Source organism: Gambusia affinis, linkage group LG13, assembly GCF_019740435.1.
Source record: "Gambusia affinis linkage group LG13, SWU_Gaff_1.0, whole genome shotgun sequence".
In the NCBI taxonomy this organism is placed as follows: Eukaryota; Metazoa; Chordata; class Actinopteri; order Cyprinodontiformes; family Poeciliidae; genus Gambusia; species Gambusia affinis.
The window spans coordinates 5,424,509-5,448,899 of record NC_057880.1 but is presented as its reverse complement, the minus strand read 5'-3'; the positions used below and the strand labels follow the sequence as shown (position 1 = coordinate 5,448,899).

At 39.7% G+C, this 24,391-nt stretch overlaps 3 protein-coding genes across 6 annotated transcripts; all 3 read right to left on the bottom strand.

Moving 5' to 3' along the window:
- Positions 1-225: 225 nt before the first annotated feature.
- Positions 226-2,947, bottom strand: cgasa (cyclic GMP-AMP synthase a). Its single transcript, XM_044136307.1, has 5 exons — positions 2,123-2,947; positions 1,770-1,983; positions 1,315-1,572; positions 998-1,097; positions 226-750 (listed from the first exon to the last, which is right to left on the bottom strand). Exons 1-5 carry the CDS (start codon positions 2,936-2,938, stop codon positions 402-404), a joined length of 1,737 nt encoding a protein of 578 aa, XP_043992242.1. The 5' UTR covers positions 2,939-2,947; the 3' UTR covers positions 226-401.
- Positions 2,948-3,174: 227 nt separating this feature from the next.
- eef1a1a (eukaryotic translation elongation factor 1 alpha 1a) lies at positions 3,175-8,250 on the bottom strand. Of its 4 annotated transcripts, none has more exons than XM_044136303.1 (9): positions 8,126-8,194; positions 7,353-7,960; positions 6,246-6,428; positions 5,923-6,102; positions 5,455-5,751; positions 5,042-5,192; positions 4,661-4,917; positions 4,137-4,371; positions 3,175-3,995 (listed from the first exon to the last, which is right to left on the bottom strand). In XM_044136303.1, the coding sequence occupies exons 3-9, from the start codon at positions 6,387-6,389 to the stop codon at positions 3,871-3,873; spliced, it is 1,389 nt and encodes a 462-aa protein (XP_043992238.1). In that variant the 5' UTR covers positions 6,390-6,428; positions 7,353-7,960; positions 8,126-8,194; the 3' UTR covers positions 3,175-3,870. The 4 variants fall into 4 exon arrangements, with proteins under 4 accessions (XP_043992238.1, XP_043992239.1, XP_043992237.1 ...); XM_044136304.1 differs by having other exon boundaries at positions 7,679-7,960; XM_044136302.1 differs by lacking the exon at positions 7,353-7,960 and having other exon boundaries at positions 8,126-8,250.
- A 1,259-nt stretch (positions 8,251-9,509) lies between these two features.
- slc17a5 (solute carrier family 17 member 5) lies at positions 9,510-19,710 on the bottom strand. Its single transcript, XM_044136301.1, has 11 exons — positions 19,511-19,710; positions 17,502-17,698; positions 17,157-17,390; positions 16,047-16,134; positions 14,807-14,893; positions 14,120-14,238; positions 12,919-13,080; positions 12,682-12,814; positions 11,944-12,091; positions 11,673-11,763; positions 9,510-11,033 (listed from the first exon to the last, which is right to left on the bottom strand). Exons 1-11 carry the CDS (start codon positions 19,593-19,595, stop codon positions 10,896-10,898), a joined length of 1,482 nt encoding a protein of 493 aa, XP_043992236.1. The 5' UTR covers positions 19,596-19,710; the 3' UTR covers positions 9,510-10,895.
- Between the last annotated feature and the right edge of the window lie 4,681 nt (positions 19,711-24,391).

Here is a 24,391-nt window from a genome sequence, read left to right as displayed (position 1 = left end):
TGTACACTGGGAAAAAAATAAATAGGCAGACAACTAATGCTTGTACAACAGATTTTGTTGGGGCCATTGCAGTAGGTTAGTCTGCTGATCATAAATATATTTCATTCAAATGTTAATAAACACCTGAACCTTTGTAATATTAAAAGTAGATCTACGTCACGTAAAAATACCTACTGTGACTGTAAATGTGTTTATATGGTGTTTCTTAAAAGGAAGACAATGTTGAATTAGTGGAAACAATAGATCCAACTCCATTTCTTTAAATATTTAATAAAATTTTTTTTTTTTAGAATTTACAGTTTGTACAGGGGAAAAAACCCTGTAAAATCTCTCTCACATCAGTGAGATTGGTTTGACATGAACGTTGAGCTTGGCATCAGAATTCTCCGATCTAAGGCTTATTATGGATTTGGAAGATCATTCACAAAGATGGGGAAGCCCTTTTCTCGTTGCTCCTTGACGCAGTCTGCCAAATTCTTACAGGGGGTTTTCGCCAGACCAGAGAGAAGGTTCTGACTGGGGATGAAGAAGTTGTAGAGTTGGCCACGTCTCAGGTGGCTTTCGAAGTCCTGTAGGAGCAGGTCGAAGCACCGATTGAGATCTGACGCCGCCCATTCGCTGTCTCTGGTTCTGCTGCAGCAGGCGTGGAGGAGCGTCGTCTTGGCATGGTAGGAGCAGAACTTGGCAAATGAGGAGTTGTTTTCCTTCAGCAGATGCAGGAGATGCTTGAGGAGCTTCAGGCAGTCTTTTCTAGATTTAAAAAAACAAAAAAAAACTTGAATAAATACACTTGAGAATTGATAAAGAACTGAAAAACGTTTTGAGTTTATGAATCCCACGTCATAAAAAAATGTTTTCAGAGGGTCTGGCCTTTCCATAAAAAAAAAAACATCTGGTTATATCTTTTGCAGAGGTTGTCTTTATTTCTCTAATTATGCTAATGATTCAATTAAAAAAAAATATTTAGTGTTTGCAAAAAATGTGTAAGCAGTCTTGCCTGCAGCATCTTGCTCCCCATGTTTCACAGCATGTCTTCTCCGATCCATGTTTCTTTATAATATCCTTCTCGATGTGAGAAAATGAAACCCTCCAGATGTCTGTGATGGAAAGACAAAACAGTCCATTAGCTGCAGTGTAAACCTTGTCTAGTAAGATAACATGTAAACTCTTCAGCTGATGGCGGAATCTATCTCTGACTGATCTTAGTATTTACCTTTTTTTGTAAATAATCTTGTATTAGACAATCCTAATCCTCTTTTCAGTCTGCGAACAGTTGGTTAATTCAGTTCAGAAGTTCTGTGAAGTGTTACCCACCTTTGTTAAGAACGCCATCGTTTTCCATGTTGCCTCTACCTTCGTATTTTGGCACAAGGTAGTAAGGTTTCCTTTTGTACTCCTGTTTCACTTTAGTCCCAAGCCACTGGTCAATGTTCAAACCATTGCTGGTGAAAGATGGCCAGCTCGATTTCACTTTGAGACAGAGAACAACATCAAGGGAAATGGTGACTGAGTCCCCTGTATGGGTCAAGGTCACTGCAGGACAGCCTCCTTTTTTGTCCTCAATCGTCCATGCTGAAACAAGAAAGAGTTTTCATTACAAATTGATGACTGGTTTATATTCACCTCGCCCCCCAAAATACATGTAATTACTGGAAATGTAATATCTTCATGAAATATTTGCCTTCTTATTGCATACCATATCAAACAATTTCTGTAAAAAAATTTAAGTTAATTGGACATAAAAAGCAAACACAGAACAAAGCAACAACCTGAAAATCCCTTGGCAAATTTCTTCACTTCGTTTCTGAACTCTTGAAGCATTTCGCTCGCAGATAAAATGTCATTCTGCTGGAATTTCATTAAAGGGCTATTGCCACGTTTTAATGCCACGCTATAGAAGGCTCCGTTTTCCCCAAATGGTTTGATCTGAACTCGATCAACCGGCATTGGAATCATAATGTCAAACTCGTCAGGATCCGAGATCTGTGTGAACAAGAATGACATTCAGCATAAATAACTTGGTGACGTTACAGAACCAGATGATAGCATTTAAAAAAAAAAAAAATCTGTGCTGTGAAACACCTTCACTAAATGTAAGAAAATGTTAACAGTAGTATCTTACCTTAAGGTTTTCATAATAACTTCCTGTGGGCAGCGGTTTATCTACTTCTTTAAAATATATGGTTTTCTTTTTTAAATGCTTAATTAGGTTTTCTATAAAATCATTCACAACTTTACTTGTATCTGATTTGTCTTTTCTCCTAATCTTCAGTTTTTCTAAAGTAGACTGTAGGACAGGGTCCATTGAATCTGATCTTGCCTTCAGCATTTTTGGCTTTATTTTGTCAGCATCTGCTGCATCGTAGGACTTTTCAGCAGCTGTTTCTTTTTTCCTCCCTGAAGGTCTCTCTAGTTGTGCACCTTCCATCTTTCCCGGAGCCTTGATACAGTCTGTTTGGGCCTCTGCCTTACCACCAGCTTTAGGTTTAGGGGCTTTGAAAGAAGGCTTTGCTGTCTCTGCTCTCATTGTTGTAGATTGTGATCCCAGCTGTCTATGCAAAGAAGGTGATTCCAGGTCTCCATTCAAAGGAGGTGTTTTCACTGACTTGGACCTGCTGGAATAGGTTTTGGTTTTAGTCGTCTCTGGAGGCACTTGTTGTTCTCTGCTATGCTCCCTCATCAAATGTTTGCCCTTTTCTTTAGTGGTTTCCTTCACAGACGGCTTCTCTTCGGCATGGTTCGGTTTCAGAGGATCCTCTTTCTTTTTCCTCCTGATGGTTTCCCGCCTCTCCTTTGTAGAGTCTGAGCATTGTGTTGAGTCAGGACTCTTCGCCTGACGAGATCTCTCTCTGCGACTCATAATGAGGAAATGGAGGCAATAAAACCGCGCTGCTGAAGATATACTGCTGCCATGCTTCCTGTTACACGCCCCTACCATATTTGGTTGAATGCCCTCAAGCTCTTCCAGGTGCAGTTGTATTGAGTCATTTACTTACTCACGGATTAGATATCTTTTCATTGAGTGGATTTATGTGCATTTTTTTCCATCATTTATATATAAATAAAAGATGTTTTTATTCCTGTGACAACAGCTACATCTTGTGGCTATAAGCTTGAATTGAAGGAATCTTCTGACTTTGTAAATGCACAGATACAAACATAGTACTACCAGACAACAAAGTACTTTGGTTGAGAAATGTTTAATGTTGCAAAGAGGCTCATGCCATCTCACAATAAGGTGCAGTAGCTTATGCCAATTCAGTATTCCTCGGTGAAAGTGCAAAATTAGCAAAATGCCAATCAAAGTGCTTCAGGAGTCAAAAAGAGAGGCTGTTTTGAGTCCCTTCAAGGACAAGCTTAAACTTTTTCTAAGTGGTATTTAAAGCTTAAATACAACAGATGTTTCACTCATACACTAAAACGGTTCTAGCTAACATGTTTAACTCTTGCTATTGGTTCACATTGAGCGGCAAGTAGGTGCAAACACTTAAAGCAGAACATGTAAGGAGACCTAGGACCATAACTCCAGACAGCTAAGATTTACAGTGTAAGTCTATTTGTTCAGTATCACAGAAAAGTATTACCATAAACCAAATTAACAGCTCACATTTAGTACCTTGTTGTGTTTTTTTGTTTAACTTCTTGTTACCACATGTTACACAATGGTAGTCTGGCCACTGAGATGGATTCAGGAGTATGGCAACATGGATTGAAGACCTAACATCTTTCTTTCCTTCGAATGCTTTTGCGATGCATTGTGATGATTAACCAGTCTTTGATTATTAAGTTGAAGTGGCCAATCATAAGATGGAGTTGGATGAGGGCTGTCCTGCCTTGGGAGACCTTGTGGTCGGCAGAGCAGCACAACATTCATTTGTTCCTCTGGGCCTTCTGAGCAGACTTGGTGATTTTACCAGTGGTAGACACTTTCTTCTCCACACCTTTTATCACTCCCACGGCCACGGTCTGACGCATGTCACGCACCGCAAAACGACCTGCGGAGGAAATTCAAGAAGAAGAAGAAAAAAACTTGATGCAGAGCACAACTTAACAGTGTTGTATTACCTACTTTTGAGGAGCCAAACGAGACTTTGAGAGCTTTTAAAGTCATTCAAGCCCTTCCCAGTTGAACTTACCCAATGGAGGATATTCGGAGAAGCTCTCAACACACATAGGCTTGCCAGGAATCATGTCAACGATGGCGGCATCTCCAGATTTGAGAGACTTGGGATTGTCTTCCAACTTCTTGCCAGAGCGGCGGTCAATTTTTTCTTTGAGCTCTGCAAACTTGCAGGCAATATGAGCAGTGTGGCAGTCCAGCACAGGAGCATAACCAGCACTGATCTGTCCAGGATGGTTGAGGATAATCACCTACAAAGCAAAGTTGCTTCTTGTTAGATTATTATTATTTTGGGTTTGTTTGTTTTTTGTCTTTTTGCTGATTTAACAGTATAGTTACATAGTGTTTTACTAATTTCCTTTGAGGTTTTATAGACTAAAAAAAGAACATCACACTGCCCATTACCGTGACTTAGAAATGGAAATATTCTCCTTCAACCATACTTCGAACATAACTTGATGCTATAAATACTTCAGAAGACATGGTTTTATGTTTCTACACAGGTATTAATCTCTGTAAAAGATAGTTTGTAGTGTCTACCTGAGCAGTGAAGTTGGCAGCTTCCTGCGGAGGGTCGTTCTTGCTATCCCCAGCCACGTTGCCACGGCGAATGTCCTTCACTGACACATTCTTGACGTTGAAGCCCACATTGTCGCCTGGGAGGGCCTCCGTCAGTGCCTCATGGTGCATCTCCACAGACTTCACCTCGGTGGTGACATTAACAGGTGCAAACGTCACAACCATGCCAGGCTTCAGTGTTCCCGTTTCCACCCGACCCACAGGCACAGTTCCAATACCTGAGGAAAGGGAGGTCACACAATATGAGCATTGGTAGAAGACATTAAAAAACATGCTGTCCTACAAGGACACTGAATGCAATTCCATCTCATGTTTTCTATGTTTGTAAATGTTGCTACATGCCTCCAATTTTGTAGACATCCTGCAAGGGAAGACGTAGAGGTTTGTCTGTTGGGCGGGTTGGGGGCTGGATGGCATCCAGAGCCTCCAATAGTGTGGTCCCTGATGCACTGCCGTCCTTCCTGTTAATCTTCCACCCCTTAAACCATGTCATCTAGAAGATAAAAATGAAACAAATCTGAAAATTAACAGTTAAAAAATCCTTCACAAAACATCCTGTAGTATATTTTTATAAATTATCCCATAGTGAACTACGTAAACCAATGGAACGGTGAATTTATAGACGGTATAGAATGCTAGTAATCAGTTGAGTACACCTAACTTTTGTTGTGACAAATTCTGTACAAGTTTCTTCCCTGATAAGACTGCAGTGCTGTTGACCGTTACCGATGGTTTGAGTTAAGTCAGACGCTTACATTTGGGCTTGGCTCAAGCATGTTGTCTCCATTCCAACCAGAGATGGGCACAAAGGCGACAGTGTCTGGGTTGTAGCCAATCTTCTTGATGTAGGTGCTCACTTCCTTCACAATCTCCTCGTAGCGCTTCTGGCTGTAGTTTGGCTCGGTTGAGTCCATTTTGTTGATGCCCACAATCAGCTGCTTTACTCCGAGTGTGTATGCCAGGAGAGCATGTTCCCGAGTTTGTCCATTCTTGGAGATGCCGGCCTCGAACTCTCCTACACCTGCCGCTACAATGAGCACGGCACAGTCAGCCTAAGGATGTACAAACAAAACAAAAAAAAAGAAAAAGATGGCTATTCTAAAACAATTGCAAATGATCTTGAACATACACTCCAAGATGGCTTTTGAATGCTACGTAAGGAACAATTATAAAAACAGATCCACTAATTCATTCAGAGTTGGTGCTGTAGTCATTTTGCAGACCTGAGAGGTACCAGTGATCATGTTCTTGATGAAGTCCCTGTGGCCTGGAGCATCTATGATGGTAACGTAGTACTTGCTGGTCTCAAACTTCCAAAGTGAGATGTCTATTGTAATGCCACGCTCCCTCTCTGCCTTTAACTTGTCAAGCACCCAGGCGTACTTGAATGAACCCTTCCCCATCTGGAAAGAAAAAGAAATGTAATCAAGATTCTTTATTTTTTATTAGAAGTGACTATCTAGTCTCTTAGGCGAGACTATTTCTAAGATCTAAGCCATCTACTTGCATCAAAGACTTATTCTTAACTCGTCCCCATTTACTTTACCTCGGCAGCTTCCTTCTCAAACTTCTCAATAGTTCTCTTGTCGATGCCACCACACTTGTAGATGAGGTGTCCTGTAGTGGTGGACTTGCCAGAGTCCACATGGCCGATCACGACTATGTTGATGTGGAGCTTCTCCTTTCCCATGATGACCACAGTCGGGCAGAAGTCACTAGTCTGCTAACGCTGTGGTTGAGTTATTGAGAACAGGAAATGGATGAACCAGACATTAGGAATGTACATTTGATATGTTCAAGTTAAAAAGTTATTGTATATGACATGCAATTTAAGGATTGGCTGGCTAATGAAAGGATTTTTGATGCAGAAATGTTGTTGTGACACTCTTTCCCAGTAGACACTCACTGACACCTTCCAACTATATTAATGAGAAAGTTGCAAAGCCAGTGATGACTTGAGGAGTCTAGTACAAAGTCAACACAGTTGTCTTTAAGGCACCTCAAGCCAAAGGTACCAATATCTGCGTTAATGAACATAGTATCGTCACTATGTATACTTTGTTTAATTGGCCAACAAACGTTCTGACCTAAACTCCACAGAGAACCTATAGAGTATTGTAAAAGAAGATGAAAGACTCTTCAGATGAGCTGGAGGTCGCCGCTGAAGCAAGCCGAGAGTCCTTAACACCTCAGTTCCTCTGTGCTACATTTCTGTATTAAAAATCTTTTCATTCAGTCTTGTGTAAATCTAATTTTCTGTGAAGCTGCTTTTCATTAGCTGTAAACCAGAATGATTAAGATTACATGTATTTAACCCTTGAAATATCACTGATAAATCTTTAGGCTTCGTTTTTAAAATTGGCAAAGTAATTTAACCTTTGCATGATATGGTGACTTATTGAGATGTATATGATTGGCAAAGCAGTTGATTGTAGGTATTTTAAGGGAAGATTCCAGCTAAATGTGCTTATATTTTCAGAAAACAAAAAAACATGCTCACATGTTTAATATCTAATTTTTCAGAAATGATTCAAGATACTGTTCCTCAGATGATTGAGGATCAGACCTGTAACCACTGAGACTGAACACAAGACGCCTTGCCCCTCCCACTCTGATCCCACATCCATCCAAACCCCTGCGCTCATCTTCACACCTCAGTTTGTCTTCAACACATCTGAGGGTATCAGCTGATATCGCACAGACTCGGTACTTGCTCCCTTCCAAGCCAGAATCCACCATTTTGTCAGATCCAACCCTCTGACAGTACAGCAGCCATTTCTCTGACACTGCAGAGCTCTGCATACAGGCTAATGCAGGTCAGACTTTAATAACTGCACGACTGTTGCGTTATCCAAGTGAAACATTTACAATTCATCCTTGCACGGGCAGAGTTTGGCATTTAATTATCCATGCACTTTGCGATTGTCTGCATCTAATTTAAACGAGACGGGCGGCTCCGCTGGTAACATCTGTCCTCACATGATCTTGTTCCAGGACAGGTTGAAGTGGATCAGTCCCAGGACAGCAGCCACCATGTGTGGTTTAGCTGATCTTTCGGAAATAACGTCACAGCCACTGCCGCAGTGCGCTTCTGCAAACAAAAGCTGCTCAAACTGCGGGGAAGTCCCTAAAAAAAGCGCTGCCACTGCGGTACAACTAACGTCCGAGGGACTTTAGGGGAATTGCCAATCCTCCGCCATGTTCATCTGCTCGCTTGCGGACGGTATTAAATACCAGCAGCCAGTATTCTCCATCACGTCTCTAAAAAAATAAAATAAAAAATAATAATAATAAAAACACACACACACCGGGATGATGCGTCAAAAAGAGAGAGCTGCATAGAGATGTTTATATAGAACTAAAACGAATCGTCCCTCCGTGCGTGTTGTTGTTATTATTCTTTTGTCTTGATGTGGTGCGTCGTACCTGAGAGCTGGCCGGTGTCAGGTTGGCAGCAGGAGCGGAGAGGCTGCGGAGAGACGCTGATCCGTTTATAGCTCTCAGGGCAGGCGGGGGGTGTTGCGTAACTGCGCACAACAAGCTCTGCTCAGCATCCCAACGAGGGTACCTGCTCGCAAACCGCTTCATAATAGAGTACAGTAACCGCAACAAGCCGTCGTTATCAGTTTCATGTGTGCTTTCTATCTTGAAAGCAGTGTCCGCCATTAAGTGGAGAAAAATTAGATTTTTTTTGACTGCGCGTTCGATAATTGTTTTAGTGTTTAAGAAGCTTGTCCGGACGGAGAAAAGTCGCTTAGCAAGCTGCAACAATATATAGGAGATAAACTGCTCTCCAGACGCTCTGTAGTTGGATTACCATGAACCCAGCCGTCCTTTAAGCCTTTCTATTGCGCCTGTCCGCCAATTAACCCAAGAGCCACGGGGCACCGACAAGAAGTCTAGTTCATAGTAAATCATTCATGATTACTCCAACTGTGAAGACTGGTGTAAAGTGTAAGTGTGAATAATTTGTTAAAGTATTTACACAATTTAAGTTTCACACGTTCTAAACTTTTGAGGGTATGTATCATAACAGCATCAATGAAGGTTGATGGGGAGCAATACTCACCCATCAGGAGCGATTTTGAAGTCCTACTACAGATGATTAGATTTAAACCTGGACTTTGACTGGACCCTTCCTAAGTAGATATGCCTTGACTGAAATTAAACATTGCATTGTAGGCTGTATTTTCAAGCTGAAAATGAAAATGACATTCTGTTCTTCCTTCAACTCTGACCAACCTCTCCATCATTGCTGGAACAATGGATTCCTACAGCATGATCCTACCACCCTCATGTCTTGCCAATTTTGTTCAAAATGCAGCCTTTTTCCATGTTGGACAAAAAGTTAATCTCACCTCTGCTCTTCTACATATTTTCTGTTTCTCCACATAACCCATTAAAAAAAACCAACAGTTTTGGCTTCCTTTTAATACTTACCTTCTCCTTAAAGCTCTTGAAGAAAGACATGGTTTGTGAAGTTTATGACAGTTTCCTGTAGCTTCGGCATAAATGAGCAGTTTCTCTAAGAAACTCAACCTTAAAGGATGAGTATCCTGGCAGGTTTGGAGCTGTGCTAGTTTTATTTCAACTTTTGGGTGATGGATTAAGCAATCCTCCCCACACTTCCTAAAACTTGAGAACGCTTTCCAAAGACAGCCCTCATTTACACTTCACCGTCCCAATCATATCTGGTGTTTCTTGGTCTTCATGATGTATGTCCGTTGATGTTCTCTTGGCAAACCTCTTAAAGTCTTCACAGATTTTATGTGCTTATAAATGGTTTTGGAAATAAAAACCCAAAGCAATGTCAGATTTGTCACTGGCTGTATTTGATACATTTCTATTACATGACGGTGAATAAAGACTTTTTTTTTCTGGAACGTTTCCATTACAATTATTTACCATCATATCCGTTTACAGTACAACACAATACACAAAGTCCCTTTGCTTCCTTGTATATCAACACAGAAACATAGATTAAAAATATATATATAATCAGAATATGTCTTAAGAGCTGGATTATAAGTGTCTTAATTAAGGCATAAGTGTCTTAATTAAGGCATAAGTGCATTATTTCTACTCCCACTGTGGTGCTACTTGTGAAAAGCAATTTTAATAACACATTGGTTTCACATTTTTAAATTAGTCATATCAATTGGGAAAAAAACGACTGTAAACTTAATTTTAAAAAATTAGATCTAATTCAATTGACACAAACTATTTGACTTTTCAAGCCATATAAGCCATAAAACACCTGAGGAAAAAAGTGCCCTTCATTTGAATCACTGATTTAGAGTTTAGCTGTAATTCCCTTATTGAGAAACAAAAAGCTTATTTTCAAGAAATACTGTAACCCGTTTTTCTCATGTGATGAGCATTATCAATTACAAGGATGGACCCGGTGATCCCTCAATTAAACAAAAAAAAAAAAAAGTAAACATTAAGACAGAAATCCCGAAACATATTTACATCACAAAAAAAGGCAACCGCAACAAACAGAAATATAAAGACTTTTTAAGGCGACCTGGATATAAGGCTAGTTTCTTTCCTCTCCATGAGCTCGGATATTTTTTATTTCTAAAGGAAAACCTGTAAAACAAACGCACCCTGGCTCTTTAGTCCCAGTCCTAAAACAAACCACCTCATAAAAGGAGGCAGGTACAGAGTTAAAATGTAGATAAAAAATGTGATAAATTACAGATTTTGTCATCTTGGTTGTTGCAGCAAGGTACAAATGTTTTACTAAACTTTACACAAAACAGTGAAAAAAAACTCCCTCTTGTTAGTGTAGGTGTCTGTTGGTTTAGAAAAAATAAAAACAAACGGATTTACTGTAGGTTTTCTGAGTAACAACACAATGAAAGCAATGATAACGTTATTGCTTGTGTAGCTTCATTGCCTTGGAGGACATTGTGCTAAGCTCCTAATGAGATAACTGGTTACAATGCAGACTAATTAATATTTAGTCTGTGGCTGTAAAACTGTCAACATTTTAACTAAAACCAGCTTCCCTTTCTACTGTCCTCTATGGAACAAAAAATACACTCTTTTTAGCTCTTTTCTTCTTAAGATCATAAGGTAAAACTTTTTAAAGTCAGGTTTTAACATCATTACAATATGGGTCGTCATTACTGCTGCTCAACATCAGTACAGATTTCTTACAGTTTCCTCTCTGAATGGGCGTGAGGATGAATCAGTCTCCATGGGAGTAGGTTGTGTGGATCGCCCAGGGCTGAACCGTCCCTCGTCCAAACACGGTGTAGAACAGAGCGCCAAACACGTTGATGGCAGCGGCGATGTAAAACACAGTCTGCCATTCCTCTATTGTGTTCTGGAAGACAATCAGCACAGAAACGGATGAACAACAATACACACAAAGCAATGTTTCAGGTCAATATGACTCTTTAAATTAAATAAAAGTAGCAGATCAGTTAGAAAAGTGTTTAAATCCCTTCTCTAAATGTCTTCAATGTACTGTACAATAAAAATGATGCATTTTTGATCATTCAATTGTGATTTCCTTCTAGTGAAACCATCCTATTGGTTTCCTGTAGTTAAGTAAACATTAATGGTGGCATTCTTTAAAGAATTGTATGTATGGAGCAGTAACTTCCAATATAAAAGTGTTTGCTTTGGGTCTCCACTCAGAAATCAAACCTGTGAATAAATACACAAAAACATTAAGCAGTTGTTACAGAAAAAAATGTGAATTTTTTAATATAAATTGAGCATAGAAAAAAAAAGAAAAATCGTCCCAGGTTGAAGATGACTGCCCCCAAGTGGTCAAATGTTGACATGTACATCTTTTAGATGGAAGAGTAATGGTTCTGACTCTTTATTATATATGAGAAACTCTAATGAGGTCATCTTTATTGGTGCAATTGAAAAAAAAAAACCTGCCTTAACCTGATATGATGATGAGAAAAAAAATTAAACAACAGTTGCTTTCAATCATGAAATGCCAACTCACACTGTGTGTAAGAGCTCGTGCTATGACTGGTCCCACCATGCCAGGAATGGTGGCAAAAGTGTTGGTGATTCCCAGCAGGATACCAGCATACCTAGAAAAATATGCATGGATGAAAGTCTGATCAACGTTCACTAAAGTGAATGAAAACAATATTTTGAAACAGTTTAATAACATTTCAATGCGTTACAAGATGTAGACTAGTTCTGAAAAAGCCGTCTCAGGGCAGGATGGGCAGACTGGTTCGTGAACATTTATCTTAACCCGTTCTTACGAAGGAGCGATGTCGAGGTGATTGATGTTAAAGCCAGAGGCCGACACTCCGCCCAGAGCAGAGGAGATGGTGAGGAAGGTCACGGCCAAGCTGTAGTTACAGCCTGTGTAACCGGCTGCCACCAGGAACACGGCGGGCCCAATCATACCTGCACAAACAGCGCGAGAAAACGTCTTTACCCGACAGAAAAACATGCAGCGGTTTTAAATCAAAACCAACTAAACAGGGCTGAAACAATAAATCGTGATGAATCGATTATTGAAATAATCATCAACTAATTTAGTCATCGATTAATCGTGAGCTGAAGCATACAGACACAAAAAACCACCATATTTAAAGCAGCAATTAAGCCCAAACTGTTCATAAGATAAGAGTGTTTTTATCTTTGCATTTAAGATAAACACTTGAGTAAATAGGTTTTACCCAAAACTCCCCAAGAGGCAAAGTATTAACTTCACCTGGTTCCATTTCACTGAAGGAATGCTGTTATTGCATTTTAAGATTTAAATCGTTTCCATTTTTATTTAAAAAAGCAACTGAATTATTTATTTGTTTGCATATTTATATGCATTTCTAATATTATGTAAAAAAGTTTACGTGGTTGCATAACAAATCTGGAGAACGTGCCAATTTTTAAAAAGACCCAATTAACCAATTAATCGTCATAACAATCAATAGAATAATTAATTACTAAAATAATGGTTAGTTGGAGCCCTCCGTGTAAATGTTTCTTATTACCAATGAGAGAGAAGGATTTCCTGACGATGACTGTAGGGTAAAGGCAAGTCTCTCGCAGGTAATCGGCGACTTGGCCGCTCAGCACGGCCATCAGAGCACAGCCCAGGTACGGCAGAGCAGAGAGAAACCCGTTCTGTCAGGACAAAACATCAATATATTCTTTCTTTTAACAGAGTCTGCCTGGGATTATTGTCTATAACAAAACGTGTCATTTTTTCCCCCCCAGGTGTTTCTCACCTGCTGTATGCTGAATCCCAGGATGTCGTTCATGTAAGTCGGCAGGAGAGTGAGGAGCGTGTAGAAGGTCCAGTTGTAGGAAAAGTGAGCTACGACGATGGCCATCAGCGGCATAGAGGTTACGATGGCTCGCCATGGGATGTGGCCTGACGAGGCAGACAGCTGGAAAAAAAACAAAAACAATATGGAAATTTTGTTTGCATCGAGACATCTTGCTTACTAATCGTGGCAAAAATGCTTCCATAATTTAATACAGGTCTAACGCTGAGTTATGTCTGGTGTTTGATACCCTTCAACGGAAGATGGTGCATTCATTGAAAGTTGAAGGAAGAGGAAGTTTAATATCACACTTGAATACAACCAATATACAAGATTATTTCTAAGTGAAAAGGTGATTCTAGGTTCTTTGTCTCCCTCTGCAGGTGTAAATTTGATCATCTTTAAGAGTTCTGGAAGAGCAACAATGCCCTCATTTCCACTGAGCAGTACACCATCCAACAATACAGATTAATGAAAATATATAATTGCTCTTAATAAAATAAAATAAAAGTAATCACTAGTGACAGTAGACAATAGCAGGGTTTATACTCTTTTTCCCACTGTAAAATTCAAGCATTTTCAATTATTTCAGGCATTCGGACGAACCCTGTAATAAATCGTCCCAGATTTTAAACAACAAGTGAGGCACTTTTGGAGCTCCGTAAGTTGTTGCTCTTGCAATTTTTACGTTTGAAAATCATTCAGCACATCAAAACATGACAATTTCTCTTAACTTGAATCCCACATGACAATCACACATTATTAATCAGTAGAAGTAGCTAAAACTTACAATACGTTGTTTCTTTAAAGAGTCGTTACAGATGCTGCAGGAGGTGTTTTAGGGTGAAATGTTCTAGATTTTATGACACTAAACTCCATTTAACCTAGCTGAGTATTTCTGCTGACCGTGCCCATATAAAGGAACAGATAAGGCAGCATCTATTTAAACTTCATAGATTATAAAACAAGTCCATACATTAATGGTTTCAAACCATGCGTGTTAAGTTGATGCATACAAGTTACAAGTGGTAAGCTGAACATTTCATACAAGCCATCTGTAAACTGCAGATTCACTGCGAGTTTCGTCACCAAACTGCTGAACAAGACAGATAAGAAAATAAACAAGAAATTTTGCAACAAAGAAATGTCTGCAAGGTGATACCTCGTTTTTCAGAGAGTTGGTGATGTAAAGCCTCTCCTGCTCTGATATCCGGGGGTGACTGTTTGGACTGTCAAAGACGAGGAAAGCCCACAGGACGAACCACACCAAGCCAACAGCACCTGGACACACACACACACACATACACACACACACACAGATGCTTGCCTCACTACAAACTCAAGACTTCAACACCCACATGATTACACATCCTCAGAGACGTGTGACTTTTATAGATTCAAAGATTCAGAAAGGACAGCAAAGCAACTTTAAAGCAAGTCAGCAAGAAGCAAATGCAGTGGAAGTTGTGAACGGTTTTGATCAACAAGCTGTTTCCTCTTCAGTCTGCTTAATCATTGTTTCCAAAAACAAAGAGGAACAAACAGCAAACTCAAACTGCTGCGCTCATAACATGTCCACTCATTCCTCACATTCTTCGTCCCTCAATGGCAACTGATAAAACATCCGATGTAGTTTAACCTTCTTTGTTGTAATTTGATATATCTTGATCATTTAACGTCTTATAAGAAATTCATAAAAAGTCTGATCACAACTTTTAATATACGACAGAAAGAAAAATGACTTGTGGGATTCTTCATTGTTCACTGTTTTAAAAAACAAAACCTGCGATGTAACCCCAGTAGCAGAGTGATTTTTCTTCAACTACCCACAATCGGCGCTCATCATTACCAAAGAGGTAGAAGACGTAGGGCCAGCCCATGTAGAAGCAAATTTCCCCAGACAGAGGCAGAGCCACGACGGTCCCCAGCTGGGCTCCTGGGACGGAAGACAAAATGGAAAACATCAGCTGCATACAATAAACCAGAAAGATTGTTTCTTTAAAGTCATTTATCATTTGTTTATTTGTTGGAATAGTTTGAAAATATATGCGCAGTCTACTCCTTCTTTAATAAGTCAATTTGCACGAACAGAAGCAATTAAGCATCAACCAACCACCCATACAGATGCATCTTTAAAAACAAACTGGCAGTGTATAAAACAATACTATAAAAACAAACAGGCTACATCCTTGTACTCTACTGAGTCATCAAGCTTCATTATACCATGATACATAGAATATTGAATTTTAGTATTTTCTTTAAAGTAAAACTCGATCTACTCTCTCTGGTTTGTTTAGACGGATTTGTTCCATAAACAGAAACACAACGTTCCATTTGTTTACTTCTGACCTCTCAAATTCTAAAGTCTCTCTTTTCATAAATCTTTTTTGCAAATGTGTTGGTAATATGCTAGGACTTGCAGACTATAATAGTCCACCAAATCGTGAAATTCAATTCATTTTAAGTTGAAGGACAATTGGGCTTGTTGGACCTCTGAAGCATTTTCTGCTTACATTTCTATCCATACATGTAATCTATATCTACTGATGGTGTAGCAGTGACTGAAATAAGGAGAAAGGAAAATAATGATTAGCGATGGTGGTAACAAGACTATAATACAGATAAATTGTTGTGATAAAGTGTGAGGTATGTCATTATAAAATCAGAAATTAGCAACAGAAACTGGAAAGTTGATCAGCCTCTTCCTCGTTGCTCCCAGTGTGCTACGCAGTAAATGACCTAATCAAATTATACTCTGCAATTGGATTTAGGACTAAGGAAATTCTCGTGATTTCAGTTCAGAATCTCTGTATAATCATAAACATCCGCACTACTTGCTGCAGTGGATTTGGCTAAAAAACAAAACAAAAACAGACAAACATGCAGATAAACTATTTTCTGATTATAGTTTGTCAGACAACAGGGAACAATGATTAATGGCGGGATCAGGAGTATTAATGCAACCTCTGTTCGACGCTGCATGGCTCTAAGACATGATGCAGAACCAAAAATAGCTTAACTAGAACGTGGCTGATAATAGCGACAACAAAGTGAACATTTTGTAACATTTTTCCTGCGTCTCTTCTCACCAATGTATGAAATGGTGAGCAGCCTGCTTCTCTCCAGCGGGGGGGCCCATGATGCCCACATGGTGTACATTGCAGGGAACGTGACACCCTAGACACAAACGAAAAGAAGAATCTGATAATAATAATATCCAGTTATTTTGGTTTTTATATGGTTCCAAAAGAAAGTATTCACAGTCATTGTGAAGCTTTTAATTCACCTGTCAGTTTTGGACAAACTTAAATGTACTGAATTTACCTGTTATTGCCACAGATTCTCACTTGCATTTAGATAAAAATGCTGTGATCTAAAACATTTCACTTTTGCTTTAAGGGTAACACCTGATCCCCTGAAAGTTGAGCTGCAGTCCTGTTCTCCGCTCCTTCCCTCTTTCCATTAACTCAGGCCATTTTCATTCTCTTCCCCCAACATGATGATGCTGTCGTCATGTAAAGACGATGCATTCATAATGGTGATTTTCTGGTTTTAGTTCATTTTAGCTCATCCTGTCAACCTCATTTTCTTCAGATTCTTTTAAAGAAAAGTTGCAAACATTTGCAACATTTTTACTGAACATTTACTCCCTTTATTTTATGCCTTTTCCAGGCACATATTGTCATTTTACAGCACAATCAATTAACTAGGTATGTCCCCTTCAGTTGTTATGAAAGTGCAGCACATATCAAACATGACTTATAAGAAATTGAACTTTTTCTTAGGCACTCTTGAATGGTTGCCACGGGAGATTCAAAGATTTCTCAATCGTGCATGAAAGAATCAAGGCAGCACTCCGGATGTTTTTGATGAGGGAAAAACATTTTAACACGACAAAAAGCTGAAAAAAAATCAGTTTCACACAATAACGACCCTTTAAACATTTTTCAATAAAAGACCAGGGAGCAAATCTGATGCAACGGATGTCTAATGTTTAAATACTGTACTTTTTATGAGGCTTCAGATGAAGCTTTCCAAATGAGTATTATGTCATAAACACAGCACTGATGATAGAGATCCTGTTTTTCCTCTGTTTTGTGCAAAAACTCATTAAATTATGTCCGTACTGCTAGATAGACCAACACTTTCTTGACTCTGACTCTAACGACCGTGTTGCCAGGTACGTCCTGTTTGCATACCTCTCCGACCCCCTCCAGCACTCTCACTACAATGAGGTAGCTCGCGCCCAGGTCGGCGGCCAGCGGCGTGAGCAGCGTGAAGAGGGCGGTTCCCAGAACGCCGAATCCCATCAGCCACTTGGCTCCGCAGCGGCCAGCCAGGTAGCCGCCGGGGATCTGCGTCAGGATGTAGCCGTAGAAAAAGGAGCCCAAGATCCATCCCTGAGTCGCAGAGTCCCAGTTGTACACACTGGCCTGAGAGAACACGCCAAGTTATTATTATTTTTTTTTGTAGGGCTATTTAGAATGCTGAAAATAGAAGGAAGTAACCACTAAGAAGCAACCAAATGTGGCTGTGACACTCACTGACTGGTTGTGTTTGGGTTGTACGGGGTTGCCGTGGGGGTTGCACACCGAGCCACTGTGGTTGCTGCTGGACTGGTGGGTGTTGTTGAGCATGTCCACCATCGCCACGCTGAGGTTCACCCTCAGAGAGTAGACCACGAAGAATCCGTAGCTGGAGAGCAGCGCCAGGCCGTAGCGCGAAGAACAGCATGCTGGCGCTGAACAGAGGAGGAAACGGATAAACGGCCGGGTGAATAATTTACAGTGAAACGTTGCATTCAAGTCCACAACATTTTTGGACAATGACGGCTGTTGTTACTGAAGAAATGAGAGAAACCCAGATTTGTGGTCTGTTCCCTTTGCCATAGTTTCATAATTCTACTGTTTGTGTAGCTTAGGAAGTAATGGTGATTAGCTTCTGGAACCAAGTTGCATATCAAGTGTTAGATTCAATGTCGGCTGTAGAGATTCTTCCTTTAAATCGATGGCCTGTGTTTAGCTTCAGAGGGAGAATGCTGATAAACTTGCCCTTTTTTTTTCTCCTTTTACTGAATCAGTTGTTTTTAACTGTTTCAGTACTTGACCTACTTTCAGAACCTCAGGTACAGGTTAACACCTCCATCTGGGAAGGTCAAGAGGCCATAAAACAAACTCTAAAAATGTATCTGTGCAAGTTTACTGTGGAAAACAGAGAAAAGATGTCAAAAATTAAGTAAAAATGACAAATTCTTTTGTTTTCTTCTCTTTAGTGTGTGGGGCTTCTTTACCTTAAAACTCAATTTCATATTGTATCAGGTGGAAGAAAATATGATTAGACAGTAAAAAATAAAATCTTGAATTAGATAATGGAACAAACTGTACAAACATTTTTTCATACTCTTCTTTTTTTTTGTCTTCCCCAATAGGAATTCAGATTTGGAAAATTATCAATCCAAATTTTCAAGACCGAGTATGAATCCTTTAAAAAAGAAAAAATATCACTGGAGCACTAATGCTTGTATTTAAATAAGCACATTCTGTTTTTAACTTAAAAAGCTGTTCTCTGCTACTTAAAAACTGTTATTCTTTTAAGTAGCTTGTACATAAAATGTATTACAGTTGTAGTTTATTTTATTACATTCACGTTAGAACAAGACGAATGTCATGCTGGGTGGATTTTTTTTTTCATTACAAAATTGCTTCAGTAAACATAAACACACCAAGTTTGTTCATAATTTTTCATTTCAATGTTATGTAGTAAAGAGCATTTTGGCCCTAGAAACAACAAAACTATTAAATCAGGGACAATAAAGTCTATTTGCTCCTCTTAATCAAAAACGCTTGGTCTCCGTAGGTCGACTTGTGCATAAATCTCCAAACTTTGCATTAAGCACAGGTGGAGACCATTGTGATTCTACTGCATCACAATTTGTTTCAGAATTGGGAAGCACCACTTCCTTAAATTGTAATTAAAGCACTGGCACAACTTTCTAAGCAAAGTTGCATTTTTGTGAGGAAAAACTCAACTACATATAGTCTGTTAAAAACACTCCAACGCTAAAGAGTCGTAGCTGCAACTTGTGCTTCGCATGCTTAAATCTGAACATTGCTCGTTACCGGCGCAGTTTTATGCATGTGTGTTTTATGCATGACTGGCTCAGGTGAACCTGTTTTATGAGAGGTGACCGCCTCGTGCCTGAGGTTGGCATAGGATGTTCACCACGAAGGCAAACAGAAAAAGATAGGGATATTTACTGGTTCCACCCGAGAGTCAGTGAAGAAATTCAAAACATATTGGCGATGTAAAATAGTTGGTGGCAAAGAGTGAAGTTCTTGTTGACAAGTGTGAACAAAAAAAAATTGGAAGTGGGAGCTTCTCGTCTTTAAGTGCACTTAAAAATAACTTAAATAAACTCACAGGATTCCTTTTGCTTTCTTGAAACAAAGAAAACCAGACCACAGACTCATATCTGTTGGGTGAGCATTGCTAGCCTATTAGCTGCAGATAAAAAAAAATATATATATATATATTATTTTTATTATTGTCTCACCTCTATGGACTTTGTCGTCTTGTCTTCGGTGAAGGAGCGGTCTTTGCTGTTCGTCTTTCTCGGTGTCGGAGTCGTACCGCTCCATGTTTTCAGCAGGAAGTGGCCAGAAGACAGTAGACCAACAGCTAAACGAGAATCATCACAGTAACCAGAGGGAGAGGAACGTGAGCCTTTCTGCAGACACAAACTAAGTCACGTGATCTGCGTCAGCGGACAGGAAGTAATGGTTTTGTATGGCAAGTAAGTTTATCATATAATGATTAGGCTCTTCAAGGTACAGGGCCGTTAAAAATATACTCACCGAACATTTCAAATATACTTTATATATATATATATATATATACATATTTCTTGAACCCCAAAACATAAATAATTTTTCTGCTTTATGGTCATACTCTCATGATAGAGTGAATATTCCCACTTGGCTCCTTTGTCTCCGCTATTTGAGATTTTTGACTAGACTATTCTTCTTTGTTTCTTTTAAATCGGTAAATGCATATTTGGTGGGTTCTTAAATGAAACCTCTAAATAATTATTAGATGGAATAACTTTTTATGGTGAGATAAGTTAGGGCAAAGAGAGAACCTAAGAAAAAACCCTGAGGAATTTCAAATGGCGTATATAGGCCAAAATGTCCAAAAATGGCTAATTTAGGACGCTTGCCAGGACAAATACCACTTCTATTCTTCACTTTTTCTTGCGTTATAGTTGGTGCATATTACAGGAAGACAGTGTAATGTGATTTACTAGATGCTTTTGAGTGCAGCTACATACTTTCAAAAGGATATTCAGTTTATTGTTACCTGTTTTGCTAGGGTTTTATTTTTCAGGTTTGCATATTATGACCACCTGATGCGTTTTTGGGCCTTGATTGAGCCGTTTCTGCCAACTATGATCACTGTTCAATAAAACATCGACACCACTCCCTCAACACATTCCCTACAGCCCATTGATGAGTTCTTCCTGTTCCTAAACTACCTTGCCCTTGGATCCAAGCAACAGGACCTTGCGGACCAGTACGGCGTCCATCAGTCCACAATCATCCGGATCATCACAACATGGAGCAACTTTTTATTCACGGTACTTGGCTCAATTAGAATCTGGATACCTGAGGATCAGATTCACAAAAATCTACCCACAGACTTCAAGGACTACCCTGACACTACAGTCATCATTGACAGCATTGAGCTGAGGTGTCAGTGCCCATCTTCCCCTCTCCTCCAGAGTGAGGTATCTTCTTTTTACAAATCCCGCTGCACTCTGAAGGGGCTCATTGGGACTGCACCTCACGGGCCAGTGACATTCATCTCCAGACTGCACACAGGGTCCATCAGTGATAAGCAGATCACGCGTGAATCTGGTCTCCTCGCTCTCTTAAAACCAGGGATGGCTGTCATGGTAGACAGAGGCTTTCCTATTGACAACATCGTACCCTGCAAGGTTTACAGGCCAGCATTTCTCTCTGGCGAGCCTCAGATGCCTGCGGGGAAGTGAGGAAGACGGAGGCCATAGCGCGTCTCAGACTCCATGTAGAGTGCCTCTTTTGCCAGGTCAAAGAGCAAAAGTTGTTTGACTCTGAAATGCCCCTCTGCATTTTTGGGATTGTCAACCAACTGTACACTGTTGCTTGCCTACTCACAAATTGTGAAAATGCCCTCTAGCAACTGCTTGGGCAAAGAAGCCTGACAAAGTATGTTTTATCTTCACAGTTCATTTTATAATACTGTTTGCACCTGCCATAAAATTAAATTACTTTTTCAGAATACTCTGCGTGTCACATACACCCTTTATATCGTTTATATCAAGTATTTGCATAACGGTCGGGCCTTGAAGTGGGATATTAAATTTTCTTCTGTGGCAGGATGCTGCAGGATGCTGCGAGTGTGACGCACAGCCTGCATATCATGTGGCTACTCTTGTTATGATGGGAAGCCTAACTCAGCATGCTGGAGGCAAAGAGCAGAGGATTCAAACCACAAATTAGGCATAAACAATCTACCACATCCAATTTTTCCTACAACTATTGTAAAAGCCAGAATACCAGCACAGATTTATACTATAACTCTCACAAGAGGTGATGTGAATGTTTGTTTTCATCAGAAGACATATTGTGCTCCAACATGGTAGAACCTGTTAGAATATGAGAAGTCACAGGATGAATTTGACCATTTTACAATAAAGTTTATGTGAGCCAAGAGGTTGAGAGAGAGAATCACATCTGTGTAAAATAACAGCGCTGATAAGAACATGTAAAAATATACATGTTACACTACTTGAGGCATGTTGTCATGATGTTTTTGGAAGACTGTTTTCCTGTGGCAACCCAACACAACTTAAGCTAGAGCATACAGTGGGATTCAAAACGATCCACACTCATTTTAAAAATTACACTTTTTTGTCATGTGTAAAATGAGAACAAAAAGTTAAAAAGTATTTTTCAAACTACTTCCACCTATAAGTTGAAGCATATATTTTTGGACAAAAGAAAAATGATTAGCCTGGTATAAACACCCCTAAGCTAACACTTACATGGTTGGTTGTATATGATGCTGAAAAAGTCAATACCACGTCAAGCGTAGATTCCCACCAATCCCAGTTATTTGTGGGGAAAAGCAACCTAGAGCATGACACCACTACCCACATGATTGTGGGAATGGTGTGGTTTTTTGTTGTTGTTGTTGTTTTTTGTTTTATTTGTTCATGTGACAAAACTACCTTTTGGAATTCCCTCCCAAAAATTGATATTTGATCTCATGAGAACATCAGGAACCAACATTCAACAAACTTCTGGAACACTTTGTGAGAGCCTCTGTCAAAAACACAGGAGCATTTGGTGACTTTGTGCTTCATAATGACACCACAAGCACTTTTATAGAGTTTATATCTGAGAGGGATTGCACTATAACATCATGGGACACAACATGATTCACTTTCCTCTGCTTTACGGGATCCTTTTTAGATAAAAACACATGCGGGAAAAGGTGGATTTATTTATTTTTTCCCCATATCCAAAAAAACAGACTGATGAGAATTAGTTTTTTTTAAAAAAGCATTGAACAGGAGAGTGCTTGCAGATGAACTTTAAAATTTCCATTCACTGGAAATAAATGCATTTTTTTTAGCTCCACAGGCACAAAATCCACATGATATTTTCTCTGAACTCAGTTACTGGAAAGAAACACAAGTTTTGTTTTGTTTTTTTTTTTGTACAGAGATAAATGAAGAGTGCATTCTTCTCTTGCAAACTCACATGTAACGGCAGAATCAAATGATGAGTTGGGAATTATGTAACCTCAAAACACAGGTTTTTTTGTGAAGATTAGGAGCAGCTGTGATGTCTCAGGGTCTTTTTGTCCAAACCACCGAGAAATGGGTGGAAAAATATGATCAGAGACGGACGGAAACACGATGAAAAACAGTGGAGAGACAGCTGTGGGGTAAGAAATTCTCACCGGTTATTCAATGACCAAACACATGGAAATAAATTCACATCTAAACTCCAGGGTCAATCTAAAATCTTCTAATATGAAAGTCCTGGGCAGCAGAGTGTTAATTGAAGAGGTTGGTAAGACGTCATGGTTACAGTTTACCACAAGCCGTGTGCTCCCACTTATTTTCATCATGTGACAGCAAAACTGAACTTTTTCGCTTATCTAACCTTATGTGGGGGAAACTATCACTGTGCATCATGCATGTAAGCAGCACACCATGCTCACTGTGAAACATGGCGGTGGCAGCATCATGTCATACGTCAAGATGCATGACTGGGGCAGAAGGGTCACCTTTGAGCCAGAGCTTCAATGCTGTGGTTAGCATCAAGGAACATAAATTGAGGAATCTGTGGCGAGAATTGAAAGTCACTGCTCACACATTCTGTGGCAACCGCAGCAGTTCAGAAACAGGGACAAACTGTAAAAGACTTGCAACTTGAACTGCAGCAAAATGCAACTGAGTGTTGGCTCAGAAGGCCTGAACACTGTCAGATTTTATTTGTAAAGGAAAAAAAAAAACACATCCTAGATTTTAATTGTGAGATTATAAAGCAATCACATTAAATCCTATTAAAATATGTACATGATCGGTGATTATATGACAAGATATAAAAATCTTTGACAAGTGTAGCTATTTCTAGAAAGCCCCTGCAAACATCGTTTTTTAGTCAAACTGTGCAGCCGCAATAATTAGTCTGATGATTGAGAGAAGGTAAACAAAGAACAGATGATCTCTAGTTCTCCTCAAATCACTGCGTAAAATGATCTCATACAATCCATAGCATAAAATCAAACAAGACAATGTTTGATTGGCATCTTTAACCAATCAGTAAATTATGAAACACACACAGACACACACACAAAAAACAAGTGCAGTTATGCAAAGTACATAAGTGGCCAGCAGCTGATTTGCATTTCAGTCATCAATCTGCTGGTTCTGTTTTTGATGACCTGTTCAGCTCCCCTCACTGTCCTGTGCAGGGCCCAATTGCCACTGAACTTAATGCTCGGATGCGGCAGGTGGACTTCTTTTCCTCCATGGTTCAGTAGAATGCGTTGGCAGATCTTCACGTTACAACCACATCCATCATTGTCCCGACACTGCAGCTTAATTCAACCTTCAACTGGCAACCACCTCTCTTTTCTGTCCCACACACTTCCGAGTAAATCATCCTCAATAACAACCAGTCACGCCTCCTTACGTCTAATGACATACAGTAGCTACACAGTCTGCGAGTGTATGGTGAACAAATGTCTCCCTCTCCACCTCTGATCTTCTTACCCTCTATCCATTCAACCAGCCGGAGACAAGGAGCTTTTTGTACAGAACGGGGAATCACAGGACTCACATGGTCCAGTAAGGAGAAACTGAGAGATTGCAGCAGATGAT